General features: G+C 31.9%; 2 protein-coding genes and 1 non-coding gene across 3 annotated transcripts; 1 reads left to right on the forward strand and 2 right to left on the reverse strand.

The window, feature by feature from the left end:
* The first annotated feature begins 276 nt into the window (after positions 1-276).
* On the forward strand, positions 277-2,609 carry LOC145161708 (Adenine nucleotide alpha hydrolases-like superfamily protein). Its single transcript, XM_079081352.1, has 4 exons — positions 277-684; positions 777-898; positions 1,780-1,932; positions 2,294-2,609. Exons 1-4 carry the CDS (start codon positions 439-441, stop codon positions 2,385-2,387), a joined length of 615 nt encoding a protein of 204 aa, XP_078937478.1. The 5' UTR covers positions 277-438; the 3' UTR covers positions 2,388-2,609.
* A 16,823-nt stretch (positions 2,610-19,432) lies between these two features.
* LOC145112456 (uncharacterized) lies at positions 19,433-19,900 on the reverse strand. Its single transcript, XM_079048620.1, has one exon. The coding sequence runs from the start codon at positions 19,898-19,900 to the stop codon at positions 19,433-19,435; it is 468 nt and encodes a 155-aa protein (XP_078904746.1).
* Positions 19,901-21,247: 1,347 nt separating this feature from the next.
* On the reverse strand, positions 21,248-21,347 carry LOC145151552 (U6 spliceosomal RNA). The gene has a single exon (XR_013732120.1). It is a non-coding gene; the product is annotated as a U6 spliceosomal RNA (small nuclear RNA).
* Positions 21,348-21,585: the final 238 nt, after the last annotated feature.

Genomic DNA, 21,585 nt, shown 5'->3' on the forward strand with positions numbered 1-21,585 from the left:
AGACTTTTTAATGTTTTAATTTAAATATATACGTTAGAAGGATATGTGCAAAGACGGATCCCAAGGCACGTGAGGGATTTCTAATGGATTCCAGGTGGCGGTAATCGGGTACGGACCAAATATGCTTGATTTTAAAACCGTAAGGATGCTCTGCATCAATCTCCCAAAATTTAGACTATACCTTCACACTAAGGTAAACCACAGGGGCCATTTATGTAATTTAATCTAACTAATATTATAAAGAATACCCGGATATATTTTGGTCCACATAGTAAGTTAGACAATCGGCACCCACAAGACCAAGCCGATGCCCCGGCCAACAAGCAGACGGGAATACTCCAATTAATTTCGTCGACTTTGAACATAGTAGCAGCGGATTAAAAGGATTTTGGGGGAGTTTTTCTGTAAATAATTCTGGGAAGACAATCGAGAGGGGTGATGGAAATGGAGGTGAGGAGGATCGTTGTGGTGGTAGAAGAAGTGGAAGTAGCAAGAACAGCTATGGTATGGGCTCTTCATAATGTTCTCCGATATGGCGATTTAGTAACTCTTCTTCATGTATTTCCGGCGACCACCACCACCGGCAGTAAATCGCGTAACAGAAAGAAGCTCAGGTTGCTCCGATTGAAAGGCTTTCAGTTGGCTCTTTCATTCAAGGACATCTGCATTCATAGTTTCCCAAACGTAAGCACATAACTCCTGATTTAAATCGATTAATTTGTTCGTCTTTTGCTCAATTGCTTAAATTGTAATTACGCAATTGGAATCGCTAACAGACGAAGATAGAGATCGTTGTGACGGAAGGCGATGAAGAAGGCAGTAGGATCACGGATTTGGTCCGGCAGATTGGGGCTTCAACTCTCGTTGCCGGCCTCCATGATCAGAGCTTTCTCTACAGGTAAATTTCCTTTACACTTATTCTATTCTTATGATCCATTAATCATTCGTCTATTATCACTTCTTCAACAATCGATTCTTCATACGAAAACTCAATTTTCAATTTTCTACGAACACATTGTTTGGTCAACGCAGTTCATCTCTGCTTCAACACCGACCATGGAGTTTTCTTTTCCAAATTTTTAACGCATTAAATTAGTTTAAAAAATTGACAGGTAATTCCAAATTGGGATTTCTTTTCGTATAATATGAACAAAATCTGTAAAAAGTTAAAGAAGATGATTGATTCATGTCCAAATCATGTCATAAATATGACACATGGATGATTAAAATATACATTCTAGGATGAAAGGCAGATTGTTCAGACATTTCCCACTATTTTTATCATTCATTTAGCGTTTGATTGCAATCGTTCAGATTTCTATGCTTATTGATCTTGTAAATGCCTGTTTCGCACAAACAAACAATAACAACCGGTTATGGGTGGAGAGTGGTGGTGGACATTGAACACTATTGATCACTACACAACATGTCCTGTTTTTGTACAATTATTTTTTTTAATAATAGAAATCAAAGTAAATTACAACTTTGCCCCTTTGGTACACCAAAAGTTATGGTTTTGTCTCCATGTTTCATTCGTTGCATATTTTAAGTAAATTATTCTGTTGTGATTAAATTTGCATTTAAAGGGAATATTCTCAAATTAATGAAACGCGATAAGGATGAAATGCAAATTAATTGTTGCACATTAATGCAACAATAAATTACTTTGCCTCCCATTTTATTAATTTGTACCAGTGTCGAATTAAATTTGTTCATAACAGAAAACCAGTACAATATTTAAACCAAATTGTGATAATTTTGTTATGATTTATGGAATAGGTTAGCAATGGCCCACAAGAACATTGGTAACAATTTGAATTGCAAAGTTCTTGCCATCAAGCAACCTACTTCACCATTAACATCAAGTGGGCCCACTTTGTCAGATAGTTCAACCAGCATGGACTTTTCTCAGATTGAAATTTCCTCATTAAGGTATTATTTCTTACTTACTTGATAACTTCTTATATATTGTTGTAATATATAGGTTTTTAGGATACATATTCTAATTTATTTTTATTATATCACAACATATGACATAGGCATTGGTTCATGGTTCATTTATGTATGAAAATCACATAAATGGACCAGTTTGTACATATTTGTCTCTTCTTAAAAATAAGATAGGTATGGTAGGAAAAATAGTACAGAAAAATAAGATAGGTTGTTCAAAACCACATAAATGATGAATGTACAGTTTATTTTATAGCAATTTGAAAGTAAGATAGGTTCACCATTGAAGTTTACAATCACTAGATTTATTGTAATTTCTATAAAATTTGTTGATTTGTTGCAGTGTACCAGAAATTCCTCCACCAAAAATTCCGTATCAAGTATGTCCAGATCCATCAGCCATTATATGGAGATCAAGGAGAAGAAGAAAGCAATGAATAACAAAGCCGGATTAATACTTTAGTTAGGGCCTTAGGGCTTAGGGGTGTGCATCGTTTGGACTCAAACCATTGTGCAAAATTCGGCCCATTTTCTTCTAAAAGTCCACATAACACCACACAAAAAGTTGAAATTTTACTCTTCTCCATTACAAGTTTTCTTCTCTCAAAGTTAGGATTATTTTTAGTGATGGGTATAAGGATGACATTCACATATTATAAGACATGCAGGAAATTGAGAGCGAGTCATGTCCTACTTTTTTGGGCGTGACAAAAAAAAAAGACAAATTTTTGTTTTGTTGACATCAGACCACAAGCTAGCACACACATTTCTCTTGCACGAAAAGGAAGCACATGTTGCAAGAATAAACCAAACAATGAGATTAAAATCAATAGTAATTAATAAATAAAAGTAATATTATTGACATTCTAGGTCCATGGGTAACTCTATTTTTCTGAAATTTAGCACTTAATTTGTTGGTGCATATTATGTTACTCGTGAAAGATCGAGTACTAAGAGTGAAGTGAGTAGAATAGTAGATAATGAGAATTAATCATGATTTGACTTGTTAATATCATGTTACAATTAAAAGAATTCAACACTATGATTCTATTTCCTAAGCTTCTACCAACACCACCAAACTCTAGATGAAGTTATAGTGTATTATAAATCATGATGGAAATACTCCTCTGAATATTAACATAAAATTGGTACAAGGTATGATGTTATTAGGCACTTTTTGGACTGTTCTTTGTCATGCAATTCGACTTATCACTTATTATGTGTGTAACTGTTTGATTTCATCACTTTGTAGCTTCTGGTTTGACTTCATAATTTATCGTCTATATATGGGATACTACTTTGTTTTTGTGGTATATAAAGCAACGCTTTGTAAAGATGATAAATTAAACAACCATATTACATGAAGCAAAGTACAAGTTGTGATTTTAATTGATAGTTTTTGTGTTGAATGTTTTGTTTGTTATTTTGTGTTTTGACGTGTATATGTCAAGTACAGTTGAGTATTATCTCTGATATTTTACTATTGTTATATTAAAATAATAGCAATTGTATTTGAGTGAATAATGAAAAATGTTACATTTTAAGTCTAAAAATGATATACCTTTTGCAAGTAAAAAATGATATACTTTTTGCAAGTAAAAGCATAATAAAGGCGTCATTTTAGTGTAAAAAAAGGTTGTTTTTTTTGTAACTATAAGAAAAAAAAAATTTGATTTTGAGTGTAAACAAGGTTGTAAAATTCGTAACTAAAATAAAGGTTAAGTTTGCAAATTCAATAACTAAAAACATAATAAGGTCTGTACTCGAGGGTTAAAAGGTTGAATTTGAATGTAAAAAAATGACAGTGTATATATATATATATATATATATATATATATATATATATATATATATATATATATATATATATATATATATATAAGTTGCATTTCTACGATAATTGCAACTCTTTATGATAACCAACTGGTTGCTTTAGCCTTTAGGTGCGTCGTTAAAGCCCCCATTGTGAAAATGTTGCTTTAGGCATAATGCATTAACCCAAAGAAGAACTCTGTTGGGCTAAATAGGCTTGGAGATGTAATCTTCAGCTGAGAGGTGTTGGTTTCTAGACGTCCAAAAGTAAGGGATGTTTTTTAACGGACTACACTATAAGAGTCGTTACACCTATGGTAAAATTTTTGAGATAAGGTGTTTACTATTTAGTGGATTAGAGTTTGTTACATTGTATGATATTGTAGTTTATATATTTATGAACATGTTTTTTTTTTTTTTTTGGTTGAAAATTCATATGCTTTGGGAAAATTAAAATAAAACAAAAATAATATTGAAATCCCAGTTTCTACCTATAAGGAGGAGATATCCTTGTCATAGACACCGAACTAAATTTTGCACTATTGCCTAGAGGACCACATATCATCAATATAAGTATTAAAAATAAAATAAAAATATTTACGGATAACTTTTCGATGTAGGTATTTAATTAACTTTATTTTTAAATATAGTCTGTTGTAACGTTTTTGATAAAAATTATAAGTTTATCCATGTTATATAATGATTTTTCTTTAATAACCAAAAATAATCAACCAAACATAGACGATTAAGGAAATATATGATTTCGACTAAAAACCTAGAATTTGGAGAGTTTCGGAGGTAATAACATATGGTTTAGGGCTAATGGGCTATGGTTTTGGAACTTATCTACGGTTTGGGGACCCATTAGACTATAATAAATAAAGTTATAAAATTTTATTTAGATCATTTTTGGGTGATTGAAGTTATTGAAACGCCCTCCAATGGCGACTCCGAAAAAATACCTTGTTTATATAACGGTTTTGGAACTCATAGTATGATATTTGAGAGAAAAAAACAACAACACTAAATTTTATTCTCCAAAAAAATACATTCTTTTATATATACTAGTAAAAATATATACTATATAATAGTCAAAGCAAATCTGAAATAGTAGTCAACTTCAACCAAACAACAATCAACACCAAAAGAAAATGAAATAGTAGGTGATGTAGGGAAACGATAGGTTTGTAGGCCTCACCTACGGTTTTGTTCATAACGAGCATGACGTTCATCTAAACCTGAAACAATACTAGCAGCTTTGTTGAAAGTATATTGTATGTGAGTAACTTCATCTACGGTTTTGTCAAAAAAAAATTGTTTTTTTTAATAGGAGGTCAAGGAGGAGTACAGTGACGAAACCGCACACGTCTTAGTCTAGGCTATAGTTTGGTTGGCTACTTTTAGATATTGCCAAATTTTTGATGAAAAATAGTTAGTGTTTTTAGTAGATTAGTCATTTTCTCATGTTTTTTTTTTCGGTGGGCTACCTTTTTGTTAGTTTCGGCTTAGGGGGTGTTTGACTTATCTTTTGAAAGGCCAAAAGTCATTTTTGGAAAAGTTGCAAAAAGTCAGTTTTCCTGACTTTTCCAAAAAGTCAGTTTTCTTTATATCAAAAATCCAAAAGTAGCTTTTAAAATGTTTTTACCAAACATATTTTACCTTTTATCTTTTCCTAAAATGACTTTTGGCCTCTCAAAAGATAAGCCAAACACCCCCTTAATAAAGTCGGTTGGTTGTAAATTATAATAAGTAAAAGGATGAGCACAACTTAAGAATCAATTAAATAGAAGACAAAACTGCCAAATTGGTCCTTGTGGTTTGCAAAAAACTTTGGATGGGATCCAAAAAGTTTTCAACTTGCATGGAATGTCCAAAATCAAGAATTTTATTTGGTTTTGGTCCTTGAAAATTTGAAAGGACTATTTTGCCCTTATTATTTATTTTTCACATTTTCTTTATTTGTTTTAATTATTTTGTAATTAAAAAAAGCAAAAGAAAAGAAAATTAGAAGGACGACCCCACCTCTCTCTCTCTCTCACCCTCTCTCTCTCTCCCCTGGAAGCCTTTCTCACATATCCATGAGTCCCTGTTCTTTAAAACCCTATCAACCATGATATAAACCCTAACTTAGTGTATAGAAACACGAATCGCGATTGGTGTCTTCGGTCTCATTCTCAACCTTCTCTATTCAGATTCACCATGAACTGTCGCAATGAACCTGAATGATGTTCCAAGGCTTTCACCAGAAGATATCGCCAGAATGATGGGTCGGACAACTGTGAAATATGATTTTGTAGATAGAGAATGGATCGGAAAACCCGATATAACAATAGAACATTATACAGAAGGCGATTGGAGATCGTTAAGGAATCAAACTCCCATAGGGTCCGATCAAAACCCTCCTCCCTACCCCTTCTGGTTAAACCCCTTTTCGACTAATGCATCCCTCTTCTCTGTTCATTTTTTGTATCTAATCTCTTTTCATCTCGATTCAATTATTTGACGGGTCTGATGGATGCTTATGGTGGAGGTGGTGGATTTGTATCTTTGTTACAGGTTTTCTAGTCTAGAAATGGTGAAGAAGACTAGGTGGGGAAGAAGACGGAGTGGGGCCATTTGAAGACCAGATTGAGTTCAATTCATGTAGGTACAACACATCTGAAGACCGATGGTGGCGATCTCTGAACAAATCTTACATTGCAGAAAGAAAAATAGGCATTGTTATTATCTTCTTTCTCATCTGTAAAGATCGTTCTTGCTGCATCTTTTTATACCTTTAAACCATTCATGGAAATGGTTTAGATTTAGAGTTGAAAGAATGGGGAATTGAATGATATAAGAAGAAAAGAATGTGAAAGATTACTCAGTAAAGCTGCAACCCATGAACATAAAGTATGTTTGATGCCCACCAAGTGTTTGATCTTTTGTCTGAATGATCTTTCCATACTGCAACTTGTAGTTCTTAGTTATGTTCATTGATTTTCAGTAATTTGGCTTCACAAATTTCTGTTTAAGCCACAATTAGGTATTTAAATTTCTTGAAGCACTTGTTAAAGTACCTAAATCAAAAACAGGTGGTGGTGCCGTGAGAATGGCTTTCAAGATCGAGAGAGAGAGAGAGAGAGAGAGAGTTATTTCTTTTCTTTTTATTTTTAATTTAAAATAGTATTTTAAAAATTAAAAAAATATAAAAAGAGTAAATTACTGAAATCATCCCTATGGTTTGGTCAAAATTACACGTTTGGTCCCTAACTTTTTTTTGCACTCGGATCGTCCCTGTGGTTTAATTTTGTTGCGTTTTTCGTCCCTTACATACATAAAGTTAGGGACCAAACGTGCAATTTTGACCAAACCATAGGGACGAAAAACGCAACAAAATCAAACCACAGGGACGATCCGAGTGCAAAAAAAAGTTAGGGACCAAACGTGCAATTTTGACCAAACCATAGGGACGATTTCAGTAATTTACTCTATAAAAAAAGAAAGTAAAAGGGTATAACCGTCATTTCAAGTTTTTTTGGACCAAAAACACAGAAAAACCATGATTTTGGACATTCTGTGCAACTGAAAAACTTTTTGAACCCTATCCAAAGCTTTTTAAATACCACAGGGACCAATGTTACACACTACAAGAATATCACCCTTTAGCGGCGACACTATTACCGGCGAAATGGGCTTTTAGCGGTGACAAATGCTAGAGTCGCCAGTAAAAGTCCACGTCGCCGGTAATAGCGTCGCTGCTAAAGGGTTATCACCCGAATCCGCGTTTTCCCCCTCCGTTACATCTAAGCTGTTCGATCAAACATTCAATCCAACGGTTGGGGTACCCTTATCCGCACTAACCTAATACCAGCGACATACTTGTCGCCGCTAATAGTTAGCTAAAAATGACGCGGTACCCTTTCCTCCAGTTTGTCGCCGCTATTTACATTTGTCGCCGGCAAAGCCCTAATTGTCGCCGCTAAAGGCTCTCGCAGATAAAAAAAACGCACGCAGTTTCTTCATTTCTCCCATTTTGCTTTCTGCTTTCTATTTCCCACAGTCGACTCTTTGAGCTTCTACCGAGTTTGTCTTCAATTAGGTTGTTCCAACTACATATCTCTCCACATTGTGTGAGATTAAGGATCAAGGGGTGGTTAGGGCTTTTGGGACCGATTTCTAGCTTCATTTCTTGAAGAAATGTTACTTGATTTTGTTGTTTCCATTTTAATTTGTATGTTAATTTCGATTTGTAGCTGCATTTGATGATTAAATGGCAATAAATTGTTCAATTTCTTGTTTTTGGTGGTGTTGTCTTTGGATTAGAAAAAAAAAATGAATTTGATTGCTGTATTACTTCTACTTGTAGTTTAGCCTTTAGGGACATTTGGTGATTATTAAGAGCTGAATTTGATGATTAAATTGCAATAAATTGTTCAATTTCAGTGTTTTTGGTGGTGTTGTCTTTGGGTTTACCGGTGAGGGTATTTTCGGGTGAAGACCAATTTTTCCGGCTACATATCCATTGATTTCCGCCACTACAGGTTCTATTATTTCATTTTTTGTGAATTTGGTATTTGTATGTGAAAATTATGTGAAAATTGCCATATGTGAAAACTAGATTGTATATTTGGTATTTGTATGAATATATGTGAATTTGGTGTATATATGCCAATGTATGTGTGTTTGATGTATATGTGGTATATGAGTATTTGGTAGAAGTATATATATGATCTTATTATCTATATATATATATATATATATATATAGATATATATATATATATATATATATATATGTGAAATTATACGTATTTGTTATAAGTAGGATGTTATTGTGTATATGTGAATGTATGTATGTTTGTTGTAAATGTGGTATACGATTGTGAAATTTTTGTATTTGGTATAAATAAACTCAATGTGAAAGTGAGTTAACTCCCGCTCAAGAAAGAGCTACGTTTGAGAAAGTATTAGGAGAGCGACGTGGCCATATTTGTCACACCCCCAAACCAAGGATGGCGGAAACGTCCGGGGGTGGAGGACTTCATGTATAGTATCACAACAACGAGTATAATAGTGCTCAAAGTAAATACAACCATCATAAATATAATTGAAAAGGTTACACCATAGAATAAGTTTACATGTTTCAAAATCAATTACATTATGATGACAAAATGAACTGTTTGACGATTTATCGTCCCATCCTCAAAATGCTGTTGGTTTTCCTGTTTCACTGATTTCCTGAGAATACAAGTAGTTTTGAAAAAAAGTGTCAACAATTAAGTTGGTGAGTTCATAAGAGTTTTGTTTGAGAAAGAAACCGTTTTCCTTGTAAAAGCGACAGAGTATGTTTCCAGAAAATCCAATATTTTCTTAATTAAGTGTGAAATGAATGCTCCTATGTTATGCGATAATGAACCCTAGAAAGACCTGTAGGTTCCTTCTATAATTACCCGACGTATATAAGTTATATAAATTTAAGTTAAATAAACCGTTGAATATAATGAGTCTGCCCTAGGTCCACAACCAAACAAGGAACAGGAGATAAGGCGGGCCCACCAATTCTAAGTCGATTGTGACTAGATTCTTATATAACTCTAGCATATACACTTAGCAATTATAGCCGAAGCCTAACAATTCTAGACGTAATGTAGTTTTAATAGAAATATGTTTCCAAAGAAAATCCGATATTTTCCTTAAAGAGTGAATCGTAAGTTTCTATATTAATAAATAGTGCATCCTAGAATTTCCTATAGTTTCCTTCTATAATCTCTAAGTGTATATAAGTTATATAAAATTTAAGTTAAATAGACCGTCGAATGTAATGGGTCTGCCCTAGGCCCACAACCAAACAAGGAACATGAAATAAAGCGGACCCACCAATTCTAAGTCGATCACGACTAAATTCTATATAACTCTAGCATATACACTTAGTAATTATGGCTGAAAACTAACAATTCTAGATAGAATGTAGACTTAAAAACCAAAGACCGAGACTATGCTTATCATAATTCATCAAGTAGTGGTAGTGGACATAAACTATACATATCATAATTCACCAAATAGTGGTAGTGATAGTAAACATGAATTATGCATATTATAGTTTATCAAATAGTGGTAGTGGTCATAAACTATACATATCATAATTCACCAAATAGTGGTAGTGATAGTGACATGAATTATGCATATTATAGTTTATCAAATAGTGGTAGTGGTAGTGAACATAAACTATACATATCATAATTCACCAAATAGTGGCAGTGATAGTGAACATGAATTATGCATATTATAGTTTATCCAAAATGTTTGTAATGTATATGCAACCTAACTATAACTATTATAGTTCTAGCATGTTTGTTTGTGATGTATAATGACCCTTTTTCTATGTAAGTTGAATGTATAGCAAAAATATAACTATGTTTATCATGCCTTATTTTGTACTAATGGTAATAATGGAGAATTCTTACAATTCAGTGAGTATTTTCTGTTATATAATTATACCACAACAAGAACCACATGTAAAATATGAAATCTTCAAAGATTAACACTTTGCTCAACAAGTTACAAAGTGTGATGAAAGTTATAAGCTGTTATCTAAATTTTTACCTTTCTACACTGTTTTAGAAAAATCATAGAAAAATCATACGAAGTCGAAAACTGATTCCGTAAATTCTGAGAGTTCACAAAATGTGTCTAGTTTATTCATAATTTTTATTATGATTTTTTAGAAGTCTTTAACTTGTGTTAAAATGTTCACATTCACAGACTGGTCCGAATTCGTTTCTGAAATGATAGGCAGTTTTGTAAAAATCACCATAAATCGTAGAAAAATCGTATGGAAATGTGCAAGTAGTCATTTTAAAGGTATGAACCTGAACTATTTGCATATTAAATAGTTTTGAAAGATATTAAGTTTAAGATAGTCAAAACAGTCCGTGAATAAGACTCAACTTTTCTGATGAAAGCTGTTGTTTGAGTTTAGTTAAGTTTTTGGTGTTTTAACTTGTATTCCCCCCCTTAAAACTTAAGAAAAACATGAAAATGTAGGGGTATGAACTCACCTTGTGTGTTCTTAGTGGATGGATGTTGAAGAAAAGAAGTGTTCAACTCAAGAACACTTAGAAGATGCCTTGAAGGTTCGAAGATCAAAAGTGGAAGAAAACTTGATGATCAACCCTTGAATCTCGAATTTGAGAGAGAGAAGTGAGAGAGAAAGGTGTTTGTTCTTTGGTGGAGAATGAGAGAAGAGTGAGGAGAGATAAGAGTTTTCTAGACCTTGACCAAGAGTATGGATGGAATTATGGTAGGAAGAGGATAATGATTAACTAGGTATGGTGGAATAGTGACTGTGGATGGTCAAGGAGTAGGTATGGGGGGTTGCTTATGTTACACACTAAGGTAAAGTCAACACTCTACCTCAAATATTCACCCACTAGATTTTATTCTTAAATAAAGATTTCCATAAAAATATGTTTAAATTATGAATATTTAGGGTCTTATATGTTAAAATATGATTTTTGGAGAAAATCCCGCGTTAAAATCACGAAAAACGGGCTTAATACGTGAAAATGGTCAAAAACCGGGAAAAACAGGCGAAAATCCGAAGTCTGGGCCGGAGGTTCGGTTCCTGATGCTTAGAGCCGAAAGTAGGTGGGAGCCGAGAGGAGGGTTCGGTCGCTGGAGAGGAACCGAGAGAAGGGGAAGAGGAACCGAAGGTGCGAAGAGGGAACCGAGAGTGCGAGGAGAAGGAACAGAAGGCGAGGCTCGGTCTCGGTGGCTATCTGCGAGGTTCGGTCTCGGCTGTTGCCTTTCGGTTCTATGAGAAGGCTCGGTTCAACATGATCAGGGGACCGAAATAGACCGAGCCCTCTGTCCATTTCGGCTGAGAGGGTTTCGGTTCTCAGGAGGTTTCGGCTCCTAAGAAGGTTTCGGCTCCTAAGAAGGGTTCGGCTCCTTAAGAGGGTTCGGCTCCTTAAGGCTGTTTTTCGCGTAGACTTCCGTTTTCGAGCAGTTTTCGACTAAATCGAGGGTCGGGATGCCCCGAGTGATTATAAGAAGTTGAGAGAGATTTCGAGAGAGATTTGGGAGAGATTTGACATACTTGGAGAGATTTATCATACAGAGAGAGATTTGGGAGAGATTTCTCATACTTGGAGAGATTTCTCATTCAGAGAGATATTTAGGAGAGATTTCACATACTTGGAGAGATTTGGGAGAGATTTGACATTCTTGGAGTGATTTCTCATACAGAGAGAGATTTGGGAGAGATTTGACATTCTTGGAGTGATTTCTCATACAGAGAGAGATTTGGGAGAGATTTCACATACTTGGAGAGATTTGGGAGAGATTTGACATTCTTGGAGAGATTTCTCATACAGAGAGAGATTTGGGAGAGATTTCACATTCTTGGAGAGATTTGGGAGAGATTTCACATTCTTGGAGAGATTTCTCTTACTTAGAGAGTTTTGGGAGAGTTAGAGTGAAAGAGATTGGGAGAGACATCTTTTGTGACCTTTTTGAGTGTTTGGCTTCGCAACGCAAGGTTCTTACACTCTGTTAAGCCTTGTTATGAATGTTATACGCTCTCGAGGGGTATGGAATAATGTTTTATCGAGTAGATTCATCACTTACCCTAATTAGGGTTTAGAATTTCCGAACACGTGAAAACTCTAAGTGATACTTTATTTTAAGATTGCGAGTAGTACAATGAGAATCATAATGGAAACCCTAATATACAAGGGTTAGATGAGTTGACCGGTGTGACTTGTTGACTTTAGTTGACTTTGACTTTGACTTGGCCAAAAACTGACGGTTGTCACAATATTAGAGGCATTGGCCGTAAACCTTCTGCTCTCCCGCCGATTCCACAGCCTTCGCAACCATCACCACAACCATCACAACCATCACAGGTAAAACAATCTACTTTGGTTTTGTGGTGATTATTTGCTAAAAAGTTTGGTAATTAGGTTTTTGTCCCAAGTGCAAAAAATAACAACGTACTTTGGTTTTTTGTCTTAGTTTAAAAATAACAATCTACTTTAGCATCGTAAAATGCATGTTGATTTGGTAATTTTGGTTTTGTGGTGATTATTTGCTAAAAAGTTTGGTAATTAGGTTTTTGTCCCAAGTTCAAAAATAACAACATACTTTGGTTTTTTGTCTTAGTTTAAAAATAGCAATGTGTTTTGATAGTTTTTGTTTATGTTTGATAATTTAACTTATAAGTTTATATATGTTGTTATTAATTATGTAGTTGGAAAATCTTCGTGCAATGTTGAATGACCCGGCATGTAGGGATGAGCTGTATTCGTTTTTTCAATCCCAAAATAATCGAGGAAACGATGGGAATGAAGATGATGGTATGTAGGCCAGGATGAGTTTTATTTGCATACGTTGTCACGCTTTGCTACTTGGTAGATTGTAAAACTTTGGTTGTTTTTTGTAATTACCGGCGACACTAATACCGGACGACATTATTACTTTTTATATTTAATCGAATATTATGACTTTTGATATATAATTAATTATAATCGGATGTTTGTTTTGTAATTAGCGTCGACACTATTATTTTTGATATTTAATCGAATGTTATGTAATTACCGAGTACTTTGTTACCGGCGACAACTTGACTTATTACCGGCGACTTTTGTCGCCGCTAATGATCGTTTTCGTTGTAGTGACAGTTTTGTCTAAATAGAATGTTTTTATGTTTTATGTTTAGAAAGATGTTTAATTTTAAAATTATCTTGTTGGGTTTTACATATATACATCGTTGAGATATATATTCTCCATACTAGTTTATAACCCGTAGGAAACATGGTTATAAAATTAATTAAATTTTTATAATAAAAATTTATAAATATCAATCAATTATTTTAAATAAGCCATTTTATATAAATTATTAATTAAGAGATATATCAAAATTTTAAAGTTATTATAACTTCAAATTTAACATATAATTAGAAATATAAATTTGAAATTTGAAATGAGTAGCCTAATATATCTATATGACACATGACATAATATTAATGATGATCTGTATTAGAGTGACACTTGACAAAAGAAGATTAAAACTATTCATTTATTAGAATAAGGATTTAACAATCAAATGACATACATGTAATAAAAAATATATTCTCGTTATCTAACCTTAAAATGACGTACATGCAATAGAATGACTTATTCTCCATGTTAAATCCATGCATGTTAGATGACCATGTTATTTTTATATTTTAACTAAGTGATTATTGTAAGAATTTTTATGAAGAAATTATGAGGAAAGGCCTTAAGAAATAACTAACTTGTTTTCTTTTTCAAACGTAGAAATAGATGTATATTGTCACAAGTCACAACCAAATATTGACTGGGAAATGGTCTATAGCAGGTTGGTCAACCCTTTTTTTTGGTTTCTTGGAAGGACATCGTCAACCCTTTTAAACATTTGATATTTTAATAGTCGTCATCACTCGTCAATTCTAACATTTCCAATTATTCAAAAGACAAGAGTAAGAAATTTTGTCCACATGAAGTGGAGAAAGTCTAGGCTTTTTGATCAATAAACATGAACAACAAATAGTGATGATGAGGTTTTGTTTAAAACGTGTGGTGTATGTCCGAAAGTTTGATGTGTTGTTACTTCCTTATTTTGAGCCATTTCCAAAGACAAAACTAGGAAAAGGTTTATAACAGATTTCTTTAAATTATTGTAAAACAAAATTGTTGTAAAGTATGAGGAATTATTTTGTATTATAATATGAGTAATTTAGATAACTTTAAAATAATGAACGACAATGATACATGTTAGAATTTATCTAGAATCTTGAAAAACAATTGGAAACGGTCTATTGTAAAGTCATTGGTCCTTGGCTATCGGATTTGATTCCAAACTTATAAAAGACTTGATTTTGATCTTATATCATTCCTTGATAAATATTTGATGTTCATGGAGTCGGGTTTTATAAAATATCTTTTACATATTTGAGTAAATAAGTTATTAATAGTATAAAATTAAAATAGGCGACCAAATTATCCAATAGATAACCATTATTAACAAGGAACCAAAGAACCAATGAACCAATCGTGAACGTCGAAAATCATAATGATCAACGGTCATAGGAATTGATGTACACTTGTACATTAGACGTACATACAGTGACGGAGGCAGTAGGGGGCTAGCCGGTGCTTAGCCCCCTCAAACTTGTCTACTTATAATATTTTTGTTATGGTTTTTTGTTTGATCGCTTTTCTTTTTGGGATTCATATGCAATTTGGGCTATTACATACTTTCTCTTTGTTAGGTGTATCCATCCAATTACATAGCATTAATCTAATCCTTAGATATCGTTTGACCAAGAAGATTTTAGAAGAAATAGTTTTTCTAAGTTACGTATACACAGTTGGCAAGAGATAAAATAGGAGAAATGATCGCAACCAAGAGATAAAAAGAATTGAAAAAGTTGCAAAAGTTAGAAGTTAAAAAGACGAAAATTCAAAGAAAACGAGTTGTCTTCCCGCTCCCACCGTATTCTCGGATGAATCGCCTCACCCAACCCATCGTTGTCATTGCGTCGCCACCATTTTCCTCTTCTCGCCATCAGCCTCCATCCCGGAAAGACCATCGTCGGTCTCCTTCATGTCTCTCTCTTGAGAAAGTTAGTTGTAGAGTGAGCTCCATATCTCTCTTTCTCCATTTGAGGTAAAAATGAAAGCACATTTTGCTGTAAATATTCGTGAATGATGGTTATAGTTTTTGATATATGTGATGCTTATAGTCCTATCATCATTTTTTGATATGTAAGCTCTAAAACCATTTTTTTTATATCTGAGCCCTATATGTGTTTATGTGTTGCTGTTTCAGATGATGATTTTATTTTATTTTAATTATTTTTATTAAAAAATTGTATAGATTGTCATTTTATTTCAAGATAGGTTGTTTTGTAAATCAACTTTGCATCCTTAATTTAATTTAATCATTACTTTTATACCTAAATTATATTTAGTTTTACAAGATATTTATATAAAATTTTATTTCATCATAATTATATTGTGCAAAATCTATTTTGCCGTATTTGAACAATCGTTAGGATACATTATCGTTGGCATACATATTACTATTTAGATACATTGTTTAAATGGGAAACATTCACTTGCTTACATCGACACAAACAAAATCAATATTTTCCATTATGCTTAAAATTAAAGATAACAACCAACAAATTATTAACATGCCTGTTATTACGATTGTGATGTAAGCACTCCTTATTCTTAATTCACTTATTCTTAATTATTAACAAAATCAATGTAAGCCCCCTTTATTCTTAATTCATGGTTTCGCCCTTCCGTACATACACCAGATTATACCATAAACATATCTCTTTGCCAAAAAACTCACATTTTTTTTTGTTTAATTTTTTAAGCCATGTCTTTTATCGAAAAAAACCTGAATATACCATTGTTCACGATTTTTCGTCACATAAGATCAATGTTGATATATAAAAAACAAATTTTTTTTTGAAAAAACCCACTTTGTTTTGTTTTTTTTTTCAATATTTAAGTTTATGTTTATAAAAAAAACTAATTATAATAACAATCTCAATATTTTGTCATCTATCAATAAACATCAACATCGATTAAAAAAAAACTCGATCAGTTTAGATTCACACTGTGAATCTAAACTGTAAATATTTCAATTTTAACATTCACAATGTGAATCTGACTTACGATTTCAACTTTTTGATCATTCACAAATTAAGAGAAATTAACATATGAATCGAAATATATTTCCATGCAGTTTTATAATATTTTAACATTTGATTACTCGTAAATTAGTTTTGTAAAATTAACAAATGGATTTATTCATATTGTGAATCTGAACTATATACAATTTAGTTGTCAGAATTTATAATGTGAATCTGACTTACTATTATTCACTCTGTGAATCCGTGAATTCGAACAGATTAACAATGTGAATCTGAACTGGAATTTCGGTGTTTTTTTAAACATCAATATGAATCTATGTTTAAAGAGTACCAAAAAATATGAATTTTGATATTTTTTTTTATTTTTTTTCGATAAAAAATAGACTTTAACTTTTTAAAAAATAAAGAAAATAAAGTGGATTTTTTTTGAAAAAAAAAGTTCATTTTTTATATATCAATATAGATTTTTATGAAAAGAGGACGGAAAATCATAAACAATGGTATATTCGGTTTTTTTTTTCGATAAAAAATATGGCCTAAAAAAACTAAAAAAAAGAAGTGTATTTGTTATAATCTGGTGCATTTGCGTTCAGTGTAAATAAAATGAGTAATTTTTGAAATAGTCCCGACAACTATTTCTCTATCTCATTTTAGTCCTTATTTTTTTTGGTTCGCATATCATAGCTTTTTGTTTACATGTTCTTAGTTATTATTATTTGCTATTGTCTTTTTTGTTCAGTTTTATTCCTTACTATCGGCTATCCATTTCCCAATACATCAATTTTAGCTCTTGAAGTACAACGTCATCCTCATCGACCTAAATAAGCAACAACAATAAAAACTTAATTTCAATGCAACTATCCACATTGATATGATTGTGGGAGAAAAGGAACATTTTAGATAGTTAGTTACAGTGAAGAAAGTTGAAGTTTTAATGATGTCCTAATTGAATGGTAACGTCGTCTTTTTATGTTTTTCATAAAATTTGTTAATTTCTTACAAACTATGTAAGATCCAAAGAAGAAATGCAAGTTCTTTCATTGGATTGATCCTGAACTTCCAAATGTGCTATTTGAAGCTAGAAGTTATACAAAACAAGATTAATTTAAACAAAACTAAGGTTGACAATGTGGATAAAGAAATGGTTGTGCACACTTACAAGACTAATATTAATCCTCAAAAATAAAAAAGGGATTTAGAAGGAATTACGTTTAAAAGAATTAGTAGTAGATGGATTGTATTTGGCAGCGTGATTGTAATGATGTTCATTTACTTGTTTACTAGTTGTGAGACCCGTATACTATACGAGTTGATTAAAATAAAATATTAAATAGAAACGATTAAATGGGAAGTTTATTTGAATTTGAAATATGAAATAAGAACATCCACAATGGTGAGTTCAATGAAAAAGCTGAATGAGGTGGCAATCATATGTGTCATTCAATGGATGAACATCTACCATTGTGAGATGCTACTTTGACATTCAATGAATTTAGAGTTCAGTGGTCATTGAACTCTTCAATGAAAAAAAAGGAAAGTTTTTAATTCTTAAATATATACTATAAATTATATTTTGTAATATTCTATTGAACTTTGTAGAGTTCAATGCATTATAAGAAAAAAAAATAATAGATTTGTTTGGATTGTAGAAAAATGATGTGGCAATCCATCGAACTTTATGGAGTTCAATGCATTGTGGATACCTTAAGTGAAAATTATGAGAAATAAAAATCATGCGAGAAATAAATAAATTAAATTATGTGTTTAGTTGTCATACTTGTATACTAAACAGGTTAATTATAACAAAATGTTAAATACAAAGGTTTAAACTGGAAATTTATTTAAAATTTAAATTTAAATTTAAATTTTAAAATTTAAAATTAATATTCATTATGGTAGGTTTAATTTATGGAAACTAAACAATGATATATTGGAAAATAAAAAATGAAGTAATGACAAATGAAAAATAAATATATCTCAAAATTATGACAAATTGACATGTGACCAATTGAATGAGATAACGACATGTGACATAATTATTCTTATTTATTATGATAGATTTATTATTACGATAGATATAAACAGTTTATTTAAAGATGTTTGATCGTAATATAACATGTTGTTTTGGATCCAGTTTTCCATTAGGTTTATACAAAAGTACAATTTTGAATAAGTCTTAAATGGCAACACACTACCATAAGTTAAAAAGGGTGATATATTACATCATAAAGATCCAATTCATTAATTACCATAAGTCACAAAAATTATAAGTTTGAAAAGTATGGCATATTACACAAACATATTCATCATCATTCTAAAGTTAAGATTGTAGGGTCTACCTAGGTTAGGATGTTGGAAAAAAACACATTCGTAAAGTACGTCAATTGTTAACGACTATGAATCGCTAGCTACCAATGTCGGTGGAAGTTGTCATCCTACATGCATCAAACCTTACGGTTAAGATTAACACTTCAAATTCCAACATTATACAAAATTGAAGTAGTATATACCTTAATCGATTTCATTTAGAGTGAAGTTTTTGGACGAAAAAGTATGGCTTTCCCACAAAAACGATGTTGCAAGACTTAGATGACCATATAAGAACGTTTTAAGAATATGGAAGACTTTAAAAATATGAATAAAGACGAACGTATGACAAATGCAACACATGGTTTCCATATCGTTAATGTTTTGTCTTAAATTGTAATGTTACCGTGAAACTAATACCAACCAAAGTGGACAATTATTTTTTAACTAAAAAATAAAAATAAAAGACTGAAATTGGAATAAGACAATAGTTACCGAGGGTATTTCACTTCCTATAATTTAAAAGTTAAATACAATATTTTTAGGCAATCTAAAGAGTTCTTTTTTTTCAATATTAGGGAATGACATTGGTAATTCCCAAATAAAGAGGAAAACATAATTGGGATTTGACCCTACGAAATTCTCACCGGAAAACAAAAGAAAGATTTTTACAGAACAGAACTAACATCACTGAGACGACAATTCTCGCCGCGGCGTTGAGGTCCAACTGGACCTCGCCGGAGTACAAACATAGCCCGGCAACGGACTTGCACGGGGCGATCGAATGGGCAACTCACTCAGAAGGTTCCCGTCTTTATCGTAATAGATTACACCGGAGAAATCCAGGGGCTGACATTTATCCCCCATCAGTATCTCCTTCCGCCACAGCCCGTCGTTTCCGTGCTCACCGCCTTCTTCTCCCGTTCTCTTCATCCGGTGGCGCAACTTGATCGCTTTGTTGCTTATGGAGGAAATTAGTTTCTTCGGCGTCCCCGATGAGATCTTTGTATTGTTTTTCAACTTTTTTGAAGCTATAATCGTTTGCTTGGCGCAGAGAAGCAGAAGAGATGTTATCGATTGCAAAACGCCGGCGGAAATACGCTTAGACTTGACATCGCTGGAGCTACCGCCGTCGTTACCGAGTTTACTAGCCATGTCGGAGGAAGGGCTGTGATTCCATTACTTGGAGAATGAGGGTATATATATATAGGTAAGAGAACAACGAAGGTGACCGGCAATACCCGGTTATTCTAAAGGGTTTGACCGGAGTTTGAACATTGAATTTATTTCCTTTTTTCTTCTATAAACATTTTAGGAATTAATAAAATATATATTTTCCTTTTTAAATAAGGATTATGACTTTTATGCTCTTTCTATAAAAACTAAAAAGTATTAATTACATTTGTACCTAGTATATAAAAGATATAACGTGGCAAGTATACTTATATGTAATATACATATTAGCCTATAAGAAATAATAATATATAATAAACAAAGATATAAGCAGTTAAATGATAGAAATACCTCGAACAACAGAATCTATAAACGTGTATATAGAATGTTGTTTATATTGTATTTTAAGAATGCACATAAAAGGTTCTAATTAAACTAAAAATAAAGATAAGTAGATAACCCACCATTTTGGGTCATTATTTTTTTTTCATTAGACTGAATATTATGGAGGAGTACGTATTTTATCAATTTAAATTTCGACAACACATACCTAATAAAAATATAGAAGAAAACGTTTGTGTTTGCTACTTTGCTTCCTCGGTTCCTCCTTTTCATTTTCAAATGGGGATGAATAAATATAAAATAATGAACAGATAACTTAGAAATGTGATTCAAAAATGAATCAACACTTTAGAAAATTAGGTCAACTTCACTTGAATCAAATTGCCACAACTTCTATGGTGGTGGGTATCTCTATAATATTCCTCAAACCTCAGCCTTCCAATATATTATAGGTGTCACTTACCTAGTTTTTTTTTGGTTTATTTTTATTATTAATTAAGTAAATAAAATAACTGCCGAAGTTATGCTATTATATTATTTATAATTTAATAAAAAAAGAAAAGATAAAAATAAACATATTAGAAGTCCGACTTCCTAACAAAATATAACTTTTAAAGAAATATAAAATTAACTACATATTTTACAGTGGGCTTCTCTGTGAGTCTATGAATACAAAAAATTTAGACAAAATTTTACAAATGATGCTAAATCCTTTCATTTTTTTTTTCTAACATAATCCTTGTGAAACATTTTTTTTTTGTATAAATTTTTTTTTTGCATTTATACTCCATTTGGAGCAAACATGTACGTAAATATTTTATTATGAATGTCCATTAGATGGATCCCTTGAGTTTAAATAATTTTAGATAACTATTACTTCTGTCATTTTATGAAACTTGTCTAAGGACCATTTGTGAAATTTTACCCAATGATCATTTGTGAAATTTCAAATAAATCTATTAAATTTTGTATTTTTTGACAAAATTAAAAAATTTGAATCATTTCTCAATTTGTATGTGTCATCCTTGCGCAAAGGTCATATTAATCTTCTATGTATCGTTCCAATTTTATCGGATGTATTAATTACCATAAATCAAATCTTGTATTAATTACCATAAATCAAATAAAAAAACATAAAACAAATAAAAAGGCAAAAAACTAAAACATAGAAAATATAATTTTTATATAAATAAAAAAACTACCTTACAAAGTTTAATCATCATACAAATATATTTTATTTAATATATAAATAACTTTTTTTGTCTAGACTTTATCATAAATTCAAGCTTATACAAATATATTTATTTTTATAAAAAACAATAGGA

The sequence above is a fragment of the Lactuca virosa genome, chromosome 1, assembly GCF_052849685.1.
Source record: "Lactuca virosa cultivar CGN04683 chromosome 1, Lactuca_virosa_CGN04683_v6, whole genome shotgun sequence".
In the NCBI taxonomy this organism is placed as follows: Eukaryota; Viridiplantae; Streptophyta; class Magnoliopsida; order Asterales; family Asteraceae; genus Lactuca; species Lactuca virosa.

Bases quoted from the DNA above. Each gene is read 5' to 3' on its own strand.
- LOC145161708 (XM_079081352.1), top strand. From the start codon at position 439: ATGGAAATGGAGGTGAGGAGGATCGTTGTGGTGGTAGAAGAAGTGGAA. The intron at 685-776 runs GTAAGCACATAA...AATCGCTAACAG, and splicing joins GCATTCATAGTTTCCCAAAC to ACGAAGATAGAGATCGTTGT. The intron at 899-1,779 runs GTAAATTTCCTT...TTTATGGAATAG, and splicing joins GATCAGAGCTTTCTCTACAG to GTTAGCAATGGCCCACAAGA.
- LOC145112456 (XM_079048620.1), bottom strand. From the start codon at position 19,900: ATGGCTAGTAAACTCGGTAACGACGGCGGTAGCTCCAGCGATGTCAAG.